The sequence below is a fragment of the Eptatretus burgeri genome, chromosome 16 (genome assembly GCF_056783735.1).
Source record: "Eptatretus burgeri isolate ZD-2024b chromosome 16, Ebu_testis_v1, whole genome shotgun sequence".
NCBI classification, from domain to species: Eukaryota; Metazoa; Chordata; class Myxini; order Myxiniformes; family Myxinidae; genus Eptatretus; species Eptatretus burgeri.
In genome coordinates this window covers 25,013,373-25,032,717 of record NC_140976.1, presented here as the reverse complement: position 1 = coordinate 25,032,717, position 19,345 = coordinate 25,013,373, and the positions used below count along the sequence as shown (strand labels likewise).

The 19,345-nt window shown below is 44.9% G+C and overlaps 1 protein-coding gene across 1 annotated transcript in view; it reads left to right on the top strand.

Moving 5' to 3' along the window:
* Positions 1–14,243: 14,243 nt before the first annotated feature.
* LOC147010726 (uncharacterized) overlaps positions 14,244–19,345 on the top strand; it is a 124,782-nt gene continuing 119,680 nt past the window's right edge. The window contains exons 1-3 of the mRNA XM_085859013.1: positions 14,244–14,364; positions 18,205–18,280; positions 18,417–18,449. Coding sequence (XP_085715139.1) covers positions 18,243–18,280; positions 18,417–18,449 — 71 coding nt within the window. The 5' untranslated portion in view covers positions 14,244–14,364; positions 18,205–18,242. The remainder of the gene's footprint in view (positions 14,365–18,204; positions 18,281–18,416; positions 18,450–19,345) is intronic.

Genomic DNA, 19,345 nt, shown 5'->3' with positions numbered 1-19,345 from the left:
GCAGTGAGTAGGAATGGACATCTCAATTTTATATACGCTTGATATATCTTTTGATATATGGAGGGTGTATGGATATGGACACCCAGCAGGATTAAAAACAAAACCTATCAAAGGGCGGAGGAGCTCCTTGTGAGCCAACAGCCATCCATATCTAGTGGCCAACTGCGTCTGCAGACGTCCTCCTGCAGTTGGGTTCCTTTTTTAGGAGGTTGGTGGCAGGATTTGTACTCCGGTCACCGCAAATTCGTTCATTCTGCAAAACCCACAAACCTAAGAGAAAACTGAAAACACACTCCGTAGGAGTACTGCCTGTGCTGCTGCCCTTCGCAAGGCAGCTCACCAGATCACAAGAATGGGGCAAAGCCTTTGGGACCCCCATTCCTTGATGATGGGAGGAAAAGCGCGGGGTAAACTTCCTGGGTCAGACTGCGGTGGATGTCTCAGAGTGGTGTGAAGGTGTCATCCACCAGATGGCAGTTTCCTTGGGTGAACCTGAGCACCACCGTCCAGAGCAATCAGGCTTTACAGCAAAGAGGTCAACGATTGATGGTATCCTTGCTCTCCGGGTCCTCACCGAACACAGACGAGAGTTTTGGCAGGGGCTGCATGCAGCCGATGTTGATCTCTGCAAAGCAGTTGATGCAGTGAACTGAGATGCCCTCTGCAGGATTCTTGGTCTTCGTGGAGTGCCACCAAAACTGATCAATCTGATGTCTGAACTATACTCTGATACTGAGGGTGTTGTGAGATGTGGTGATACCATCTCTGACTTATTTGCAGTTGTTACTCGAGTTCATCAAGGGTGGGCACTGGCACCCCCACACTTTTCAGCACTTGTATGGACTGGATTCTGGGGGAGGTGGCGGAGAGATCAAGCTGCGGTGCATCGTTTACGAATGTCAAGATCTCTGACCTTGATTTCGCAGATGATGCAGTCATCTTTGCACATACTCTAGATATCCTTTTGGGGGGGCCTCAAGGTGCTGAATGATGAGTCGTGCCACTGGGATTACGGATTTCCTGGGTCAAAACTAAGATCCAGGCTTTCAATGACATATTGGATGCTGCTATCCTGTCTGTACCTGTTTGTAGTGAGGATGTTGAGGTCACAGAGGGATTCATTTGCCCTGGCAGTGATATTCATATTTCTGCTGGCTGTGAGCCAGAGGTCAAAAAATGTCTGGGTTGGGCCTGGGGAGTCATTGATTCACTGGATCATGGGGTGTAGCGCTGCCGGTACCTGTGCGGGAGGACGGAAATCCGAGACTTCAGGTCCTTGGTGCTTTCAGTCTTGCACTATGGATGTGAAACTTGGACTCTGACCAGGGATCTGAGATGGAGACTTAATTCCTTTGGTACCAGGTCTCTTCGGAGATTGCTTGGCTATCGCTGGTCGAACTTTGTGTCCAACGAGCGGTTGCTGAGAGAGACTCAAATGAAATTTGTTACCTGCATAGTCCGTGAGCATCAGCTGCGGCTGCATGGACATGTGGCTCGTTTTCCTGACGCTGATCCTGCTCACCAGATTCTCTCAGTGAGGGAGCCTCGTGAGTGGAGCAGGCCAATGGGCCGACCATTTGCCTCGTGGTTGCAGCAGGTTGATCGGCATCTCAAGGAGATGGGGATGGGCCAGGCATCTTCCTGGGGTATGGCCAGATGGAGGCCCCTGGAGTACCGGCAGAAAGTGGACGCATTGACGCACTGCTCTGGAGCATGCTCCCACCACTGACCAGAGTCAACGTCTGGCTTTGGAGGCCAGCTTATAGATTTGGCTTTCCCAGGAAAGGTCATGGCAGATAGTGAGACCCAAAAGCTTGAATGAAATGACGTATTCAAGGGGATTGTTGAAAAAGTAGATGGTGGGTGGAGTGGGGGGTTCCAGACGGTCCTTTTGGAGAGACATCGTAAAAGTTTGAGGTTTGTCAGGATTGAAAGACATTTTTTCCAAGTGTTTAACTAGCTTGTGATTTTACCCAGGTCTGGAGAGAGTGAAGAGGCTGTTGCTTGCTGATCTGAGGGATGAGTGATGGTTTGGCAGAGGGTGGAGTCATCAGCAAAGAGATAAAGAGGATTTGCCAGAGTTGGAAAGATCATTGATTAAAACCAGAAAAAGAACAGGGCCCAGAACATTGCCTTGAGGAACTCCAGCCTGGACAGGAATGGGGGATGAGAGAACTCCATTAAGAGCCACATGTTAACTGTGACAGGAGAGGAAGTCTGCAATCCATGAGTGGAGATTCCCTTGGACACCAGAAGAGGAGAGTTTTGGTGAACAGGGCAGGGTGCCAGATCATATCGAAAGCTCGTGATACGTCAAGGTGGATGGCTCTGATCTAATGTCTGGCATTTAAGACCTCCATCCATTATTGGGAAAGCAGAAGCAGCATGTCCAGGGAAGAGTGACCTTGCCTAAATCCAAATTGATGATCAGAAATCAAGCCGTTGGAGAAGAGGAATGATTTAATGTCTGAAGCGATGATGGATTCCATAACCTTGCTGATGATTGGGAGAAGGCAGATTGGTCTGTAGTTGCAGGGATCTTTTTGCACCGTTTTTATGCAGGGCAGTGATGTTTGCTGATTTCCAAGCAGATGGCAGATGATCTTGAGCAAATGAGAGGGTGAATTGAACAGAGAGAGGGTGAGCAAGAGCAGCAGAGCGGGTTGCCTGATGGACTGATGCCGTCTGGACCAGTTTCAGAATCTAAGTCGAGGTTTGACAGCAAGCTCTCCAGTTTGTCAGGAGAAAAGGACACAGAGTCCAGGGACAGCTGGGTGCGACTGGGTAAGGTGGGTACAGAAAGCGATGGGTTTGGGACACAAGATTTATAAGCAAACACAGAGTTTAGGCATTCAGCCTTTTCATGTGCAGTCAGCTGTGCGACCATTTGAGGTGAGGAAAGGGATGGAGGGGGAACATACACCAGAAACAGACTTAACTAGACGCCACCAGGATTTGAAGGAGGGGGACAGGTTTGCGAGTTCAGACTTGAGATTTAAAGATGTTGTTTTCTGGCTCTCCTTCGGGGAGACCCACACTTGTTCTGAGCTTTGTGGAAGGAACTGAGATTGACTTCAGTAGGATTTGCCTTCCATGATGCTTAGGCAAGTTGTTTCAGAACAACTGTCTCACCACAAGATTCCGTATACCATGGGCGGGAGGAAGGGTAGGACAACTGAAGATGAGAGGGGATAAATCTGTGCATGAGGGAGAGCAAGTTTCTTTGAAAGAATTCCCAGGATGAGTTGATGTTGGAGAAAGTAGAGATGGGAGACCAGTCGAGAAGTTTGATGGCTGCTTGAAGACCCTGCCAGTTGGCCTGTGTGAAGTGCCAGACTTGGCGGCACCAAGGTGGTTCTTTAATAACAGCCAGAGAGATGTCTACTTTAACAGGATGTGGTGAAATGAACTGATTGGATCGGAAGAAGAACAGCAGACCTTTTCTGGGAAATTGGTCAAAATCAATTCCAGAAGAGATGGAGTATCGTTGGCTGAGATCCGAGTCGGGAAGTTGACAGATTGAGTCAGTCCCAATGATTTACAGAAATCCTTTGCTGAAGTCCCATGGCAGGTGATGGAGGTACTCGCACCCAGCAAACTGGCATGATGGCAATTTAAATCACCACATATGAAGAGGAGAGAGTTGGGATGAGTGGATAGAAGTTGGTCCATGTATTCAGTGAGCAAGATGTAAATCGAGTTGTCGCTGTTTGGTGAACGGTACAACACACCGTTAAACACGAGGTGGGATTGGAGGGGAAGCCGTAGCTAGAGGTATTCCTGGGGGTGTGGGGGAGTTAGGGCAGTGCATGGAGAGTGAGGAATAGAGTCTTTGATGAAGAGAGCAACTCCACCACTAGGACGTGGATCAGAACTGTCATACCGGAGGAGGGAGTAACCAGGGAGAGATACTAAGGAGTCAGAGACGTCTTGAAGGAGGAAGGTTTCTGTTAAGCAGATTATTTCTGATTTGTCAGTGGCAACCTGTATGGAGAGATGTCAGATTAGAGCGAAGGTCCCAGTTGTTTGAGGTCGACAGTGTTAAGAGAGAGGGATGGGGAGGAGGGTTTGGGTGCAGGAGAGGGGATGGGAGGGGAAAGGTAGGACGAGGGAGGAGGGGGGTAAGGAGAGTTGTTGACAGAGTGTAGGAGATTGCAGAAGTGCTAGGAGAGAGGGTCGGATGGGGAGGAGAACAAAGGGCTCGGTGGTGATGTGGTGGGGCATAGTGGGGAGTAAAACGAGAGGAGGCAAAGGGAAGTAGACAATTGGAGGAAGTGGAGGAATAAGTTGAAAGAGAAGGGTGGGGGAAAGAAGCAGCTTTGTGGACGTGAGTGGGGGCAGCTTTGAGAAGGGGAGTGAGGAGGGGGATTTGAAGGGGGGGGGTGAGAGGGGTGAGGGGTAAGATTTGAAGAGGAGGGGCAAGGGGGATTTTGGAATGGAGGGTGGAGATTTGAGGGAGAAGGGTGAGAGGGGAGAATTGAGGGAGAAGGGTGAGGAGGAAGAATTGAGGTGGAAAGGTGTGGGGGGGAGCTTTTGAGACAGGTGAGGGGAAGCTTGGAGGAGGAAGAGAGAGAAGTTTGCTTTGAAGAGGGAGTAGGCAGCTGATTTGAGAGTGAGGAGTGAGAGGGAAGCTTTGAGGTGGAGTGGAGACAATGAGAGCAGGAACGGCCATGGGGAGGAGGGAGAATGGAGGGGTGGGGAGAGGGGAAGGCAGATTTGAGACGGGGGAGTGAGGGGAGATTTGAAGGAGAAAGGAGAGAGGGGACAATTGAGGGAGAAGGGCGAGTGGGGAGAATTGAGGGAGAAAAGTATGGGGAGAGCTTTTGAGAAAGGTGGGGAGGCAGAGAGTGAAATTTTCTTTGAAGAGGGAGGAGGTGGCTGATTTGAGAGGGAGATTTGAGAGAGGAAAGTTTTGAGGGGTAGTGGAGGAAGAGAGTGAAATTAGTTGAACCAACTTGTTGATTTAGTCAAACCATTTGATTGGGTAAATATACCATTGATTAGGGATGGAGATCGTTTTCGGATGAACGAAGTACAGGTTGTCCACAAAGCCTTGGTCCGGTTTAAATTTTTAAGCGGATTCAATGTTGGCCTATTTCCATCTGTCCGTCCGTCCATCAAAAATGAAGAAGAGAACTTTTCTAACAAACGGTGTTTCTCTGAAAAATGGATGAGGTGTGTGTGTGTGTGTGTTTTATGTGAGTGTGTGTGTGTTTTATGTGAGTGTGTGTGTTTGTGTGTGTGTGTGTGTGTGTGTGTGTGTGTGTTTTATGTGAGTGTGTGTGTGTGTGTGTGTGTTTTATGTGAGTGTGTGTGTGTTTTATGTGAGTGTGTGTGTGTTTGTGTGTGTGTGTGTGTGTGTGTTTTATGTGAGTGTGTGTGTGTGTGTGTGTTTTATGTGAGTGTGTGTGTGTTTTATGTGAGTGTGTGTGTTTGTGTGTTATGTTTTTTTTGTGGAGTTCCACTGGAGCATTCTGATGTGGTATGTGATACAACAAAATGATCATCATCATCTCCTTAGTTGATGAGGCTATTTGACTACAAAAAACCCAAAATAATTCCGATGTTCAAAACGCACGCCATGTTAAGGTGAACAGTGCAGCTTAATCAGTCCTTTTCACAGCATGGCATTCTATTTGCAAAATAAATAACAAAAATAATGGCAACATTGTTGCAACCCATACATTAACTAGAGGGGGAGCACTCGGTAGAGTGCAAAACCTCCGCCGCCAATACTGCTCGGTCACTCAAGTGAACCTGATATCCTATTCATTCAATTTGACGTCAACAGCGCTCACAGAGTTATAGTTTGCAACTTTCCCTTTTACTTTTAACTTTTACATACTCAATTCATTCGTCATAACTAGATTCCTTGAGACAGAAATTGATTTTACGTGGGTATATCCACCTGAAGTTCCAAAACAGCCGCAATTATAATTTTGGCATGTTTTTTGTTGGAAATCACTTATAACATGTAGAAATGTTAGATGACTCTGTCATGTCTCCCCTTTGACTCTGTCAAAAAAAAAGAAATCGAAATTTTGTTTGAAAAAAAAGTTGCAAAATTTTTTTTTCTCCAACAATTTTTTTTTGGGGGGGGGGGGGGAGTTGGAAATCACTTAGAACATGTAGAAATTCAAAAAAAAAATTCAAATATTTTTTTAAATTGGCCGCCATAGCGGCCATACTGGATTTTGGACCAAGTCCAAAATCCAGTATGGCCGCTATGGCGGCCAATTTAAAAAAAATATTTGAATTTTGGACCAAGTCCAAAATCTAATGACATGATCCTTGGACCATACCTAAGCCCCCCACCAAGTTTCGTCGAAATCTGTCGATGAGTTTTTCCGTAATACTGTTCACAAACAAACAAACAAGCAAACAAACAAACAAACAGGGGTGAAAACAGTAACCTCCATCCATCTTCGATGGCAGAGGTTAATTAATACAAATAATATTCACAACAATAATAATAGTAGTATCATTTCGCAAGAATACTAACAAATGTCAAATGTTCACCCTGGTCCAAGCACATCTGGGCTGGTTCCCGGGTCGTGCGCTGCCTTTTTGGCTGCTGGTTGCATCATTGGTTAAGGGTATGGCGAAGCCGCTGATGAATTGGCCCGATTACCAGTACACTGGTGCTCATTTCACCGATCTCGGAAGGATGACAGGCTGTCAACCCTCTGGTGTTAATTCAGTGGCCAACCGGGCTTGAACTCAGGACCCTGGGATCCCAAGCCACCACCCTAACTGCTAAGTCAGCACCAGACTTATCTGGGTTGGTGAAAGGCAAACTAATGCTCAAGCAGTACAACAGGCAGGTATGCAACAAGGCCTTGAAGACCAATGAAAATTTGGTCAAATGGACCAACGGGCCCACTCGTAATTCAAATAGGTTCTAAAGAGTAATTCTAAAGGGTAATTCTAAAGGGTGATTCCAGAGGGAAATCCTCAAGGGTAATTCTTAAAGTAAATTCTAATGGGTGATTCTCAAGGGTAATTCCAAAGGGCAATGCTAAAGGGCAATTCTAAAGTACCTCCATCCATCAACAATGGATGGAGGTACTCAATTCCAGACATGAAATCAGAGCCATATCCCTGGACATATCACGTGCTTTTGACACAGTCTGGCACCCTGCCCTGCTCACCAAACTCTCTTCCTATGGTATCCAAGGCCATCTCCACTCATGGCTCACAGACTTCCTCTCCTATCGCAGCCAACGTGTGGCCTTAAATGGAGCTCTTTCATCCCCTCTTCCTGTCCAGGGTGGAGTTCCTCAATGTAGCGTTCTGGGCCCTGTTCATTTTCTGGTTTTCATCAATGATCTCTCTGACTCTCTGGAAAATCCTCTTCATCTCTTTGCTGATCACTCCACCCTCTGTCATACCATCTGTCATCCCTCAGATCGGCAAGCAGCAGCTTCTACACTCTCCGCAGATGTGGATAAAATCACAAATTGGTCCAATATGTCGAACATGTCTTTCAATCCTGACAAATCTCACACTCTCACGATGTCTCTCCGAAAGCACTGTTTGGACCCCCCCCCCATATACCTTCGCAACAATCTGCTGGAAGAAGTCCTTTCATTCAAGCTTCTGGGTCATACCATCTGCCATGATCTTTCACGGGAAAGCCACATTTCCAACCTGGCCTCCAAAGCCAGTTGCTGACTGGGAATCCTCCATCGTGCAAAGCCCTTCCTCGGCCCACCTGAGCTCATGACGACATACAAAGCTTTTGTCCACAGCCTGATGGAGTACTGCTCTCCCTCTCTGGGCTGGTGCTCCTGCCTCTCACCTATCTCAGCTTCACACTGTGGAAATCAAGGCATTTTGGATCATTAGTATCTCTCGCAATGAGGCTGTCTTTGGGCCGCTCACTCTCTCACCGCAGGCAGGTTGGTGGTCTTTCTGTCTTCCACTGTCTCCTCTCCGGTCTCGCCCTCCCCCACTCTGTCTGCGATCGGTCACCCCCATATTTCCCCAGGGCACTCAAGATCTGCCAGCAACACCCTTCTGGAAAAACTACCAAAATCACGAATCACTGCTCACCTTCACTCTTTCATTCCTCTTTTTCCCCACCTTTGTAATAAACTCCCATGCTCTCTTCAATCTCATTCTTCCCTCCAGGCCTTCAAAACAGCTGTTCACCACCACCTCTTATCTTCCCCCATCCAAATCCTCGATCTTTTCTACCCCCATTAATCCACCCCAAACCCACCTCCTTCAAATTCCCTGCTTTCCTTCCTGAACGTCCCTGTAATGTCCATCTTGTATACCCCATGTTCCCCGCCCCATCCCTCTCCCTTCTGCAGATCTCCTAATGTCTCTGTTCCCCACTGGTTTGTCCTTCCCATTCCCACCCCTCTTGTCTCATGCCCCCCTTGCTGTGTGTTGTGTGTTCGCTCTCATACAAGCTTCGGCAATGTATACAAAAACAAACAAACAAAAAAAATCTCGTAATTTGAAAACTATAGTACTTATTCGTAGCTATAATGAACAGGCATTTGATATGAGTGAGGAAAGTGGGAAAAAAAACTTTAAGAAATTGTTGCGGGCTGTTATAAGTCAAGGCATGGTTGAGCAGGCCATAAAAACATGGCGGCTTCAGACCCCAGCGAGGTTACCCAGGAAATGCCTTGAGACCAAGAGAGTGAGATGGCCGAGGATCACTTGATGAAGGATACAATTAAATAAGGCCGTTAATTATCTCCAAAAGTGGTGTTTTAATTAACCCAAACACCTAATTTTCACTCTTACACTTTCTTGAAGTTTTCTTCGTTTGCATGTAAAGTTTCAGGCTGCGAGGTTTTGATTTTGGAGTTATGGAGGAGATGTGCACACACACACACACACACACACACACACACACACACACACACACACACACACACACACACACACACACACACACACACACACACACACACACACACACACACACACACACACACACACACACACACACACACTGCCTTTTATTAGTATAGATATTGTACCTTTTGGATGTTTGTACCCTTTCGGCTCATTTTAAACCGTTTAAGATCCTTTTATACCCCCAAGACCCATTTTGCCTTGATACCCCTTTAATCCCTTTTCGACCCAGGATTGAGACCCTTTTCCGACCTTTTGACTTTTAATGCACGAAACTCCACTCATCCTCAGAATGAAGATTGGGGTGGGATGACACGGTGAAGCCTCGATAGACCCATGTGAGTATGTCTATTAATGACGTACTATTCAAACGAGACTTGTACCATAACTGCATCCATCACTTTTGTATTATTCGACCATGTCTACGTCTATTACCTACTTTACATACTATTGGAATGCAACTTTCAAACATTTATTCATTTCAACCTATATACCATTAAGACACCTTAGATCCTTTAAAAAAAGGACCCTTTTAGACTTCTCAGACCTTTACACCCTTTAGACCCCTTGATACCCAGACCGATCGGCCTCATTTGACCATTTGAACATTTTAAAACCCTTTGGACACTTTCTACCCTATTTTCTCTTTTGCCCTTTAAGACCCATTGGATCCCTTTATACCCTTTATAAGACCTCCTTGACAATTTAGACCCTTTTAGGTAAAACCCTCAAGACACTTTAGTCCCATTCAACCTTTACACCCTTTTAAGACCTTTTAAGGCACCTTAGACCCCTTCATACCCCTTCAGACTTCTTAGAAAATCGAAAAAGAATTCTAAATATTTAAAAACCTCACCAAGTGAATATAAGGTTGTGTGCCGATATCACCAATTTTATGCCATGATAATAAACATTATGAAATTCCAAAGCTGGAGAGGACTTGCTGCTAATTTGAACGAATGTTCTCGACACTGTAAAACATGGTCGGTCTTTGACAAGCTAGCTTAACAAGGTGCAGGTGCAGGTATTACTGGTATACCGGTTTGCCATGATTTGTATGATGAAGAAAGAACATTTCCAATACTTTTTATAGTCGTACAATGCCAATAGAAAGTTACACCCTCTTTCAAAATTTTCACCTTTAGTTGCCTTCCAGCCTGGAACTAAATTGCATTAAATCAGACTTTTTGATTGTAACCTTTAGTAACCTTTAGTTACACATCGTAACCCACAACTTCCAAGTGAAAAACAAATTCTAAAAATTTCAGAAACTAATTTAGAATACAAAACCAGAAAATCTTGATTGGATAAGTGTTCACCCCCACCCTTATATAACAATTATAAACGAGAAGGGCACTCGGTACAGTGCAAACCTCCGCCATGCAATGCCTGATCCACAAGAACATATCGGGCCCAACACATTTTTGAAATATGCTATACACTACTATATCGTTTCTGAGCCCAATCTCTCAATTGTGAAGAATCACTTTGAAATTAAATAATTCTCATATCCAGATCTGGATTCGGACCTTCACCAAAATCGAATCAATTCGTCGTGGTCACACACCCAACCTGTCCACCAAGTTTCTTCCGAATCCGTCCAGAACTTTTTGAGATATCGTGCTATATATTAGTTTCGCCCTATCTCTCAATGGTGAAGAATCACTTAAAAATTCGAGTCGTCCGATCCGGATCTTCACCGAAATCAAATCAGTTCATCCTTATCACGCACCCAAACTGTCCACAAAATTTCATCCGGATCAGTCCGCAACTTTTTGAGATATCCTGCACACAGACAAACCAACAGATAGAGAGGGGTGAAAACGTAACCTCCTTCACCTTTGGTGGCTGAAGTAAAGATGCGTTCTTGGTTCTCAATAGTCCATACCAAGGGCATTGAGTGAGGATGTGTTCCATGTCTTCAGGAACCTTACATTGCTCGCAGAACCCTGTCAGGTACAACCCTATCCTTTGTAAATAGGCGTTTAAAGCGCAGTGCACAAGTCTGAGCCTGGAGAGGATTCCCTGGTCCCTTTGGGAGAGTCAAGGAAACGAGACAGAGGACTCGACCAAAGGGTGTACCTCAAAGCACCATCTCCCCTTGGTGGAGATCACCCACTGAAATTGCCATTTTTAGTTGATATGGATCCCAATTAGATTGGAGAGTTCTCATGGGCCCAGAGGGATTGGGGGTTACGAGATCAAACCTTCGTGCCCGTTTGGCTGCCTGATCGCGGGCCTCATTGCCTCCAATGCCCATGTGGGCAGGGATCCAGCACAGGTCAACGACCGTACCCCTCCAAATGGCCATGTTAAGAAGACCAAGCACCTCAAGAACCAGGTCATGCCTACATCCAGACTGTAGGGACTCCAGCGCTTTCAGACCAGAGAGTGAATTGGAGAAAATAACTGTGCTCAGGGGATTGAAATCAATTTTCCATTTGAGGGCCAAGGCGATAGCAAAGAGTTAAGCTGAGAGTACTGAAACATGGTCAGAAAGCCGAAAGGACTTGATCACCTCAACGTCTGGAATAGAAAAAGCAGCCGCTGTTCCAGCTATCACCGGATCTTTAGAGCCCTCTGTATCGACCTGCAAGGATTGGTTCCAAACCGTGTTGATATATTCCACGGCCGGTTGCACGTCACACCCACATTATCCCGACTCGTTTTCCCCATTAGATACAGGAGACACATACGGGGTGTTTCTCGAGACCAGGAGAACCAAAATTTGTTCGGGGATTAATCGGTAAAGAATCCAGACCGATTGGGTCGCCGAAATAGGTGACCCTTATTGTCAGTAATTCTGGCTGTTTGTTTGGATGTTTGTTTGGATGTTTGTTTGGATGTTTGTTCGTTTGTCATCAGCATAATTGGTAGTAAACGTGGGCGGATTTTAACCAAACTCGGGTGGTAAGTACATCTTATGACCTCGTGCTTTGGAAATTGTGATGGTTGCTAGGGACGCTTTGGTTCCCCAGCAACAACCGAAAAAACTTCAAAATCGGTACCGTTCACGCGAAATCAATTCCGAAAGCCATTATCCCACGTAGGGTTATGAAATTTGGCACGAATGATCTACAGGTGATGCTCTATCAAATATATTCCGATTTTTGTGATATATGGAATAGTTTACCCGCAACGCCCCCTACAATTAGGGTATGCGTGAAAATTGGCGAAAATTGAAGTCCCCCTAGCGACCAGGTGAGTGCATCGATACGAATGAAACTTTCCAGGTTCATGGTACTCAATGAGCACGACAACTTTGCCTCAGGACATATTGACCGATTTCGCTTAGGTCAGGGGTCAAAGGTCAATTAGTGCAAAAATCGATAATATGCGAGAGCTGGAGGTGCCATCGCGCCAAATGCTACTCCTCCTAGGGTTATGGTCGGATGGTCATGAAAATTCACACTAATCGTCTGGAATACATTGTGCACAAACGATCGAGCCGGATTTTCGATTTAGATATTTGTTCACCCACAGCACCCCCTCGAACTTTGGGGATTTCCGATTTCAAACCGCATTTTCGGTACTTTTCATTCAAATGGATACCGAGTAGTTATCAGTAGATGGAACTGGATGAGATTTGATATGCATAATCTTAAGGTGATTCCCTATCCGCTATATGACATCCATTTTGCTCGATATCTTGTAGTTTCCATGCCCAGCGACCCATCGGCCCAGCGACCGGCTTGTTTCTTTATCTGTGAGTCATAGTGGTTCCCATCGTGTGGTGCCTTTTTGGTTGCTGGTTGCATCATTGCTTAGGAGTGCGGCTAAGCCGCTGATGCAGTGCCCCTATTACCAGTATACTGGTGCTCATTTCGCCCACCTCAGAAGGATGACAGGCTGAGTCAATCTCCTGATGTTAATTCAGTGGCCGATGGGGCTCAAACTCAGGACCCTAGGATCCCAAGCCACCACCCTAACCGCTAAGCCAACACCAGACTCAGCCATAGTGGTTAGGATCCCAAGCCACCACCTTAAACGCTAAGCCACCACCAGTCTCAGCCATAGTGGTTAGGATCCCAAGCCACCACCCTAACCACTAAGCCAACACCAGTCTCAGCCATAGTAGTTAGGATCCCAAGCCACCACCCTAACCGCTAAGCCAACAGCAGGCTCAGCCAGAGTGGTTAGAATCCCAAGCCACCACCCTAACCGCTAAGCCAACACCAGTCTCAGTCATAGTGGTGATCCGTAATCACGCTGGTTTCTATGACAGCTCTCAACACCATCCCCCGTTGAACGACCGATCTTCACTCAATGAAGAGGTCGCCGGATCTGAGGTTTTTAGCGCTGGGCACGTCTCCGAATTATTTTTTAATCAGCGTCGCCATTTTACTCATCGGTGCATCGGGATTGAGGTGACCTTAACTACTTTGGGAGGTTCTGACTCATCGATACATCAGGATTGAGGGGACCTTAACTACTTTGGGAGGTTCTGACTCATCGGTACATCAGGATTGAGGGGACCTTAACTACTTTGGGAGGTTCTGACTCATCGGTACATCAGGATTGAGGGGACCTTAACTACTTTGGGAGGTTCTGACTCATCGATACATCAGGATTGGGGGGACCTTAACTACTTTGGGAGGTTCTGACTCATCGGTACTCTCCCGCCGTGGTCTGCCCCTCTTTCTGGTTCGATTAACCCACCGAGATGAACCCTAGTAATCTTCACCAGACACGTTTTTCATCCTTGATCACCGCCTCCCGGCACCCTGAAGATTAACTTGGCCAACTGAGCTGGGGGTGTGCTCCGTCAGTAAGAAGATTGCCACCACTTTCTAGACGGCTTTCCTGATTCAAAGCGCTTAAGCAAACACTCCAACGGAACGGAGTGCTCGGCACCGCTTAAGGTCTCCAATGTAAACAATGTAAAGGAGTCATTTCCAGTTTTTCGCCATCCTCTTGTAACAACTTCCCCAAACTAATTAATTGTGTTTGCAGCGGCTCCAGAATACGAGTAAGATGAAATGAAAGATAAAGAATTTCATTGGTTGGAGGAGAGTTTTGACTTCGGCGGCCATTTTTGCAAACATAACAAAAGCACCTCTCAGAATCGCATGTTCCACTCGCCGAGCGGCTCAGTGAACGGCTTGCAAAGCGGTTGATGCAGAACAAGCTGCTTGCTAACGGAACACACTTACACACCCCCATCATTGCAAAAAGAACGAGCTGTCGATGGAAACAAAATGGCGGAAATAACCCACGTGACCAGAATTGTTTGGGACGCGTCATGGTGACGCTCAAAAATACCTTGCCCTACCCCCATCGATCGGCAGTTAAAGTCTCGAAAGGAAAACCGGAGCATCTGATTGGATAGAAATCGTGAGCGTAACTGAAACGTCATAGTGTTGTGGGTGGGGCTGTTTTCCGTTGCCATAGTGACAGTTGCCGTGTACTTGCGTGCCAGAATTTCCTGCAGTTCTTGACGAGAGATTTCTCCGGTGTTTTCTGGAGTTGTTCGTGAAGAACAAAAAGGTAAATGCTTGCTTCGTTATCCTTTTTCACGTTCGTTTGATGTGGATTTATAAGGATGATGGAATTGTTTGATCAGTATTCGCCTCCTGCTCAGAATCCTTGCGCTCCGTCCATCATTCATTCTCTGAAACTCATTAATGGCGACATTTTCCATTTATTCAAAAGGGTGCGAGCGGTTGTTGAGTCGTGAGGGAGTAGTTCATCTCACTCTCACCCGTCCATTCTCTCACCTCTCCTCCCTCACCCCTCTCTCATCCCTCCCTCACCCCTCCCTCACTCCTCCCTCACCCCTCCCTCATCCCTCCCTCATCCCTCCCTCACCCTCCCTCACTCCTCCCTCACCCCTCCCTCACCCCTCCCTCACCCCTCCCTCACCCCTCCCTCACTCCTCCCTCACCCCTCCCCTTCTGTTCCTCCTCTAACCTCCATTTGAAAATCGCTGTATCGCAGGATTCACGACCTCAGCACAACACAAGAGTGTGTCCATTCCTCTTTTATTCCAGTTTAAAACGCACAAACAAACCGCAGCCGTCGAGTCTCGTGAGCAAGGCCCGTCACACTTCGAGGACTCTGCCTAGTCATGTCCTGAAACCCGAGTTGTAAGAACTTCTCAGCAACAATGCGATCCGTGCTTCCTGAGGAGAATCTCGCATGGACGGTGAAGCAGTCCCGCTTGTGGAAGGTCACATTCCACTTCATGTCGGCTGGATAAGGGGGGAATGGACTGGGGTTAGGGTTGAGGAGGCACGGACTGGAGTGCTGTGATGGACTTGTATATCACCCATAACATTCACCTCTTCGGGTTGCTTGGTAACTGATCAAAATGTAATGGCAGAGCGAGTTCGATGGTTGTTGCGACCCAGTTTGGGACGCACAAGTTCACTTTAGGGATGTTTTCGAAGAGTATATAGATATATATATATATATATATATATATATATATATATATATATATATATATATATATATATATATATATATATATATATATATATCTGCACGGGTATATGCTAGTATATATATATATATATATATATATATATATATATATATATATATATATATATATATATATATATATATATATATATATATATATATATATATATATATATATATATATATATATATATATATATATATATATGTCTGCACGGGTATATGCTAGTGTATATATATATATATATATATATATATATATATATATATATATATATATATATATATATATATATATATATATATATATATGTCTGCACGGGTATATGCTAGTGTATATATATATATATATATATATATATATATATATATATATATATATATATATATATATGTCTGCACGGGTATATGCGAGTATATATATTGTTACGTCTGAGGGGGGGTATGCATTCAAAGGGTAATTAGGATGTTTAATAAGGTATGCCATGCTGTTCGAGTTGTACCAGGATCTCGATGTCATAAGTAGCAATTCAGTGGTGATAAATTGTCGATACTAGCATATACCCGTGTAGTTAGGGCAGCGGCTTGGGATCCAAAAGGTCGTGAGTTCAAGCCCCGTTGGGCCACTGAATTAATACACTAGGGGGTTGACTCAGCCTGTCATCCTTCCGAGGTCGGTGAAATGAGTGCCAGTATACTGGGCCGGTGTATACCCCGGTTAAAATAGGTGTACCATATCCCTGTGTCGTAAGAGGCGACCAGGGTTGCGTCAGGAAGGGCATCCGGAGTAAAACATGTGCCAAATCACTATGTGCATCATACGGATGATCCGCTGTGGCGACCCCTAACGGGAGCAGCCGAAAGAAGAAAAAGAAGATATATATATATATATATATATATATATATATATATATATATATATATATATATATATATATATATATTATATATATATCTGTTCCATCTTGAGAATCCTGCTCCTCCTCTTTCCAAACGTCTGGTCTATCCTTCCAAAGAGTTTCACTCTGCATCCATCTTGTTCACCCTGTGTGTCCTCCCCGACCCTCATTCACACCGCTTGTTTGTTCAAGTCTTCCTCTATTTTGTCCCTCATCCCCAATGTTGCTGAGTCTTTCCCCCTCCCCCCACTGGCAGAGCGAGTGCTTGTGTGTGTGAGGGGGGGTCACAATTTCCCATTGAGCATGTCAGCACAAGCCCAGGGAGAGGTTGAACTGTGCAAATGGCCCCGCCCGGCAACGATGTCCTGGAGGGAGTGGGCAAAAAGGAGCGCATGGCGTGCTGGTAAATTCAACTCGAAGAGGTGACAGCGACGTGTTCGTAGCTCATTCCAGTTCACCGTTCGCGTCTCATTCCTGTGCTTGCACGGTCTAGTGTTATTGGTAAACATGCGTTTGTTTACACTCATCAACTGTTCCACCAAACCCTCATGGTTTGACCGAGACCAGGCGAACAGTGACACAGATAACTCGAGGTACAACACCAGAAAAGTCCGTCAGAATGACGCGGGACCCTTAGTTAGTTTAACACGATTCAGCCTTGAAAGCTCGCCCGAAATCCGAAATTACTCGCAATAACCTTTCATTACATGTGAGCAAGATGAAATCTTGGATCGCCTCCATGAGGAAACGATCTGACGCACCCACATAAGATAAGTGACATGAACATTAAATTTGGGTTTCTCACGTCACTCATTTACCTGATGGACCTATCCAAGGAGAGCAACATTGCCATGAAAATACACCATCTCACAGAGAGGTACGACGATATCATCACCAGTGAGCTACAGAGGGAGATTCATCGTCTTCATGGACACATTAAAATGTACGAGGAAACCACTGAGAAGGAAACGGTGGATCGGAAGACATATATATATATATATATATATATATATATATATATATATATATATATATATATATATATATATATATATATATATATATATATATATATATATATACCATGTTATGTAGTTCTCCCCAATCAAGCGTTCTGAAATTTTTTGTGTATCTAGGTGACCGGCCAAGGACAGCAAGGAGCATTTTTGGTGTGGATCTGGAGACTATAATTTTTTTAAAGTGATTCTTCAGCAATGAGAGATGGGACGAAAAACGACATGTAGAACAATATCATCCGCACACCAACACCGCCCGGGCGCGTCCGCAGATTTCTCAAAAAGTTGTGGATGGATCGGCCGAAACTTGGTGGACACGTTGTGTGTGTGATGAGGACGAATTCATTCGATTTTAGTGAAGATCTGGATCTGGATTTGATAATTTTTCATTTTTTTTTGAAGTGATTCTTCACTATTGAGAGTTGGGGCCAAAAAACGATGTTGAGCACGATATTTCAAAAAGTTATGGACAAGTTATGACAAAATGAGATGGATGAGTTGGTTTGGTGACAAGAACAAGCCGATTCGATTTTGTTTCAGATCCGGATACAGATTCAGCTTATCAGTGGGATACAAAACGTAATCTGCTCAGCTTGGCGGAGGTACGCACTCCACCGAATGCCGTTTTTGTTTATGGGAGAGAGGGAGGTGGGGGGGGGGAAAGAGAGGGAGATAGGGAGACAGAAAGAGAGAGGGAAGGGGGGAGAGAAAGAGAGAGGGGGGAAGAGAGATATGGAGAAGGGGGGGAGGGAGAGAGACAGAGACAGAGACAGACAGAAAGTTGGGGTGGGGGGGGTGTGGAGTTTTGGTTCCACTTGTTGGATGTAAAGGTTTGATGAGTTCGTAAAATGTATAGATAACATAATATGCAGTTTATTACATTTTGTACTCCTTTTTGTACTCACGCAGCAACGTGCTGTTCTGGCACATGCTCCCATACTTGACCTGTACTCCTTTGTGGACTTGAAAGTCTTGTCTTTTCACAGGAGGTTCTTTCAAAGATTCATGAGTGATCCGACCAAAGATGGGAACTAAGAACGTTTCTTGTTTTAAGCGTCTCCAGTAAGTAAAATTTGTTTTTCTCTTACTTTGCCAATGTTGAGGTCAATGTTTTACCAAGTTTTTTTTGGTGATTCTGGATGGATATTTCTCACTAATTGGACAATAAACTGACTTTTTATCTTCTTTTTCGAATCAGGCAATGGTGGAGAAGGCTGACAAAGAACACCAAGTAAGTAGTGAGAAAAACATGTCCTTTGATTGTGTTTAGTGTGAAACTACACTGTTGTGTCATATTCTGTCCTGCATGTGATGCACGTGCAAGCTTTTCCATTAGGGGTCATACGCAAAATATGTGACGCTTTGAGGGGTGTGGAAGCGGGTGTTTCCCGGAGCATTATAGAGTGTCATGAGGGTGAGGTGAGGGGCGAGGAGGGCGTCAGAGGCACAATCACTTGACACCACCTTCATCTTCGTGCATGCAACCCTCTTTGATTTCTCTTCACCACAACAGGATGTGTCAATTTAGAATGAACTTACCTTCAGTTGAATTTGTCCAAAAATGACAGAAGTGCTGTTTCAATGATTTAATTTGAAGCTACAAGATGGCATTTTTCAAAAGGAGAAAGCAGGACGTTCAACTAGAAGTTTGTTAAATTTGGAGGGAGCTGAGGGCAATTCTATTTCATTGGCTGAGCTGTCAGATGTCACTGATTTAAAAAAAGAAAAGAAAAAAGGGACTTGTATTCCAGGTCCTCAGCCTTTTGGGTGGTATGGGGGAACATATATGTGTAATTTCAAACCTAAATCTTGAACGGTTTTTGAAATATGTGAAAAATGTCTGACATGCCAAGTTACAAGATGGTTGCCATGACAATATAATTCGGCCAATTTCAACCGTAATTTTATCAGGTTGAGATCATGCCATGAGGAATCGATATTTGCAATATGAAGCTAAAAGTTCAAGGTTTAAAAAAGAAAATTTCATATTGCATACACAATCCAAGTTACAGAGATGGTTGCCATTACAACATAATTCAGCCAATCACTGCCGTGATCTATTCAGGTTGAGATAACGCATGGGGAATAGATATCTGTAATATGAAAGCTAAATGTTCAATGTTTTTT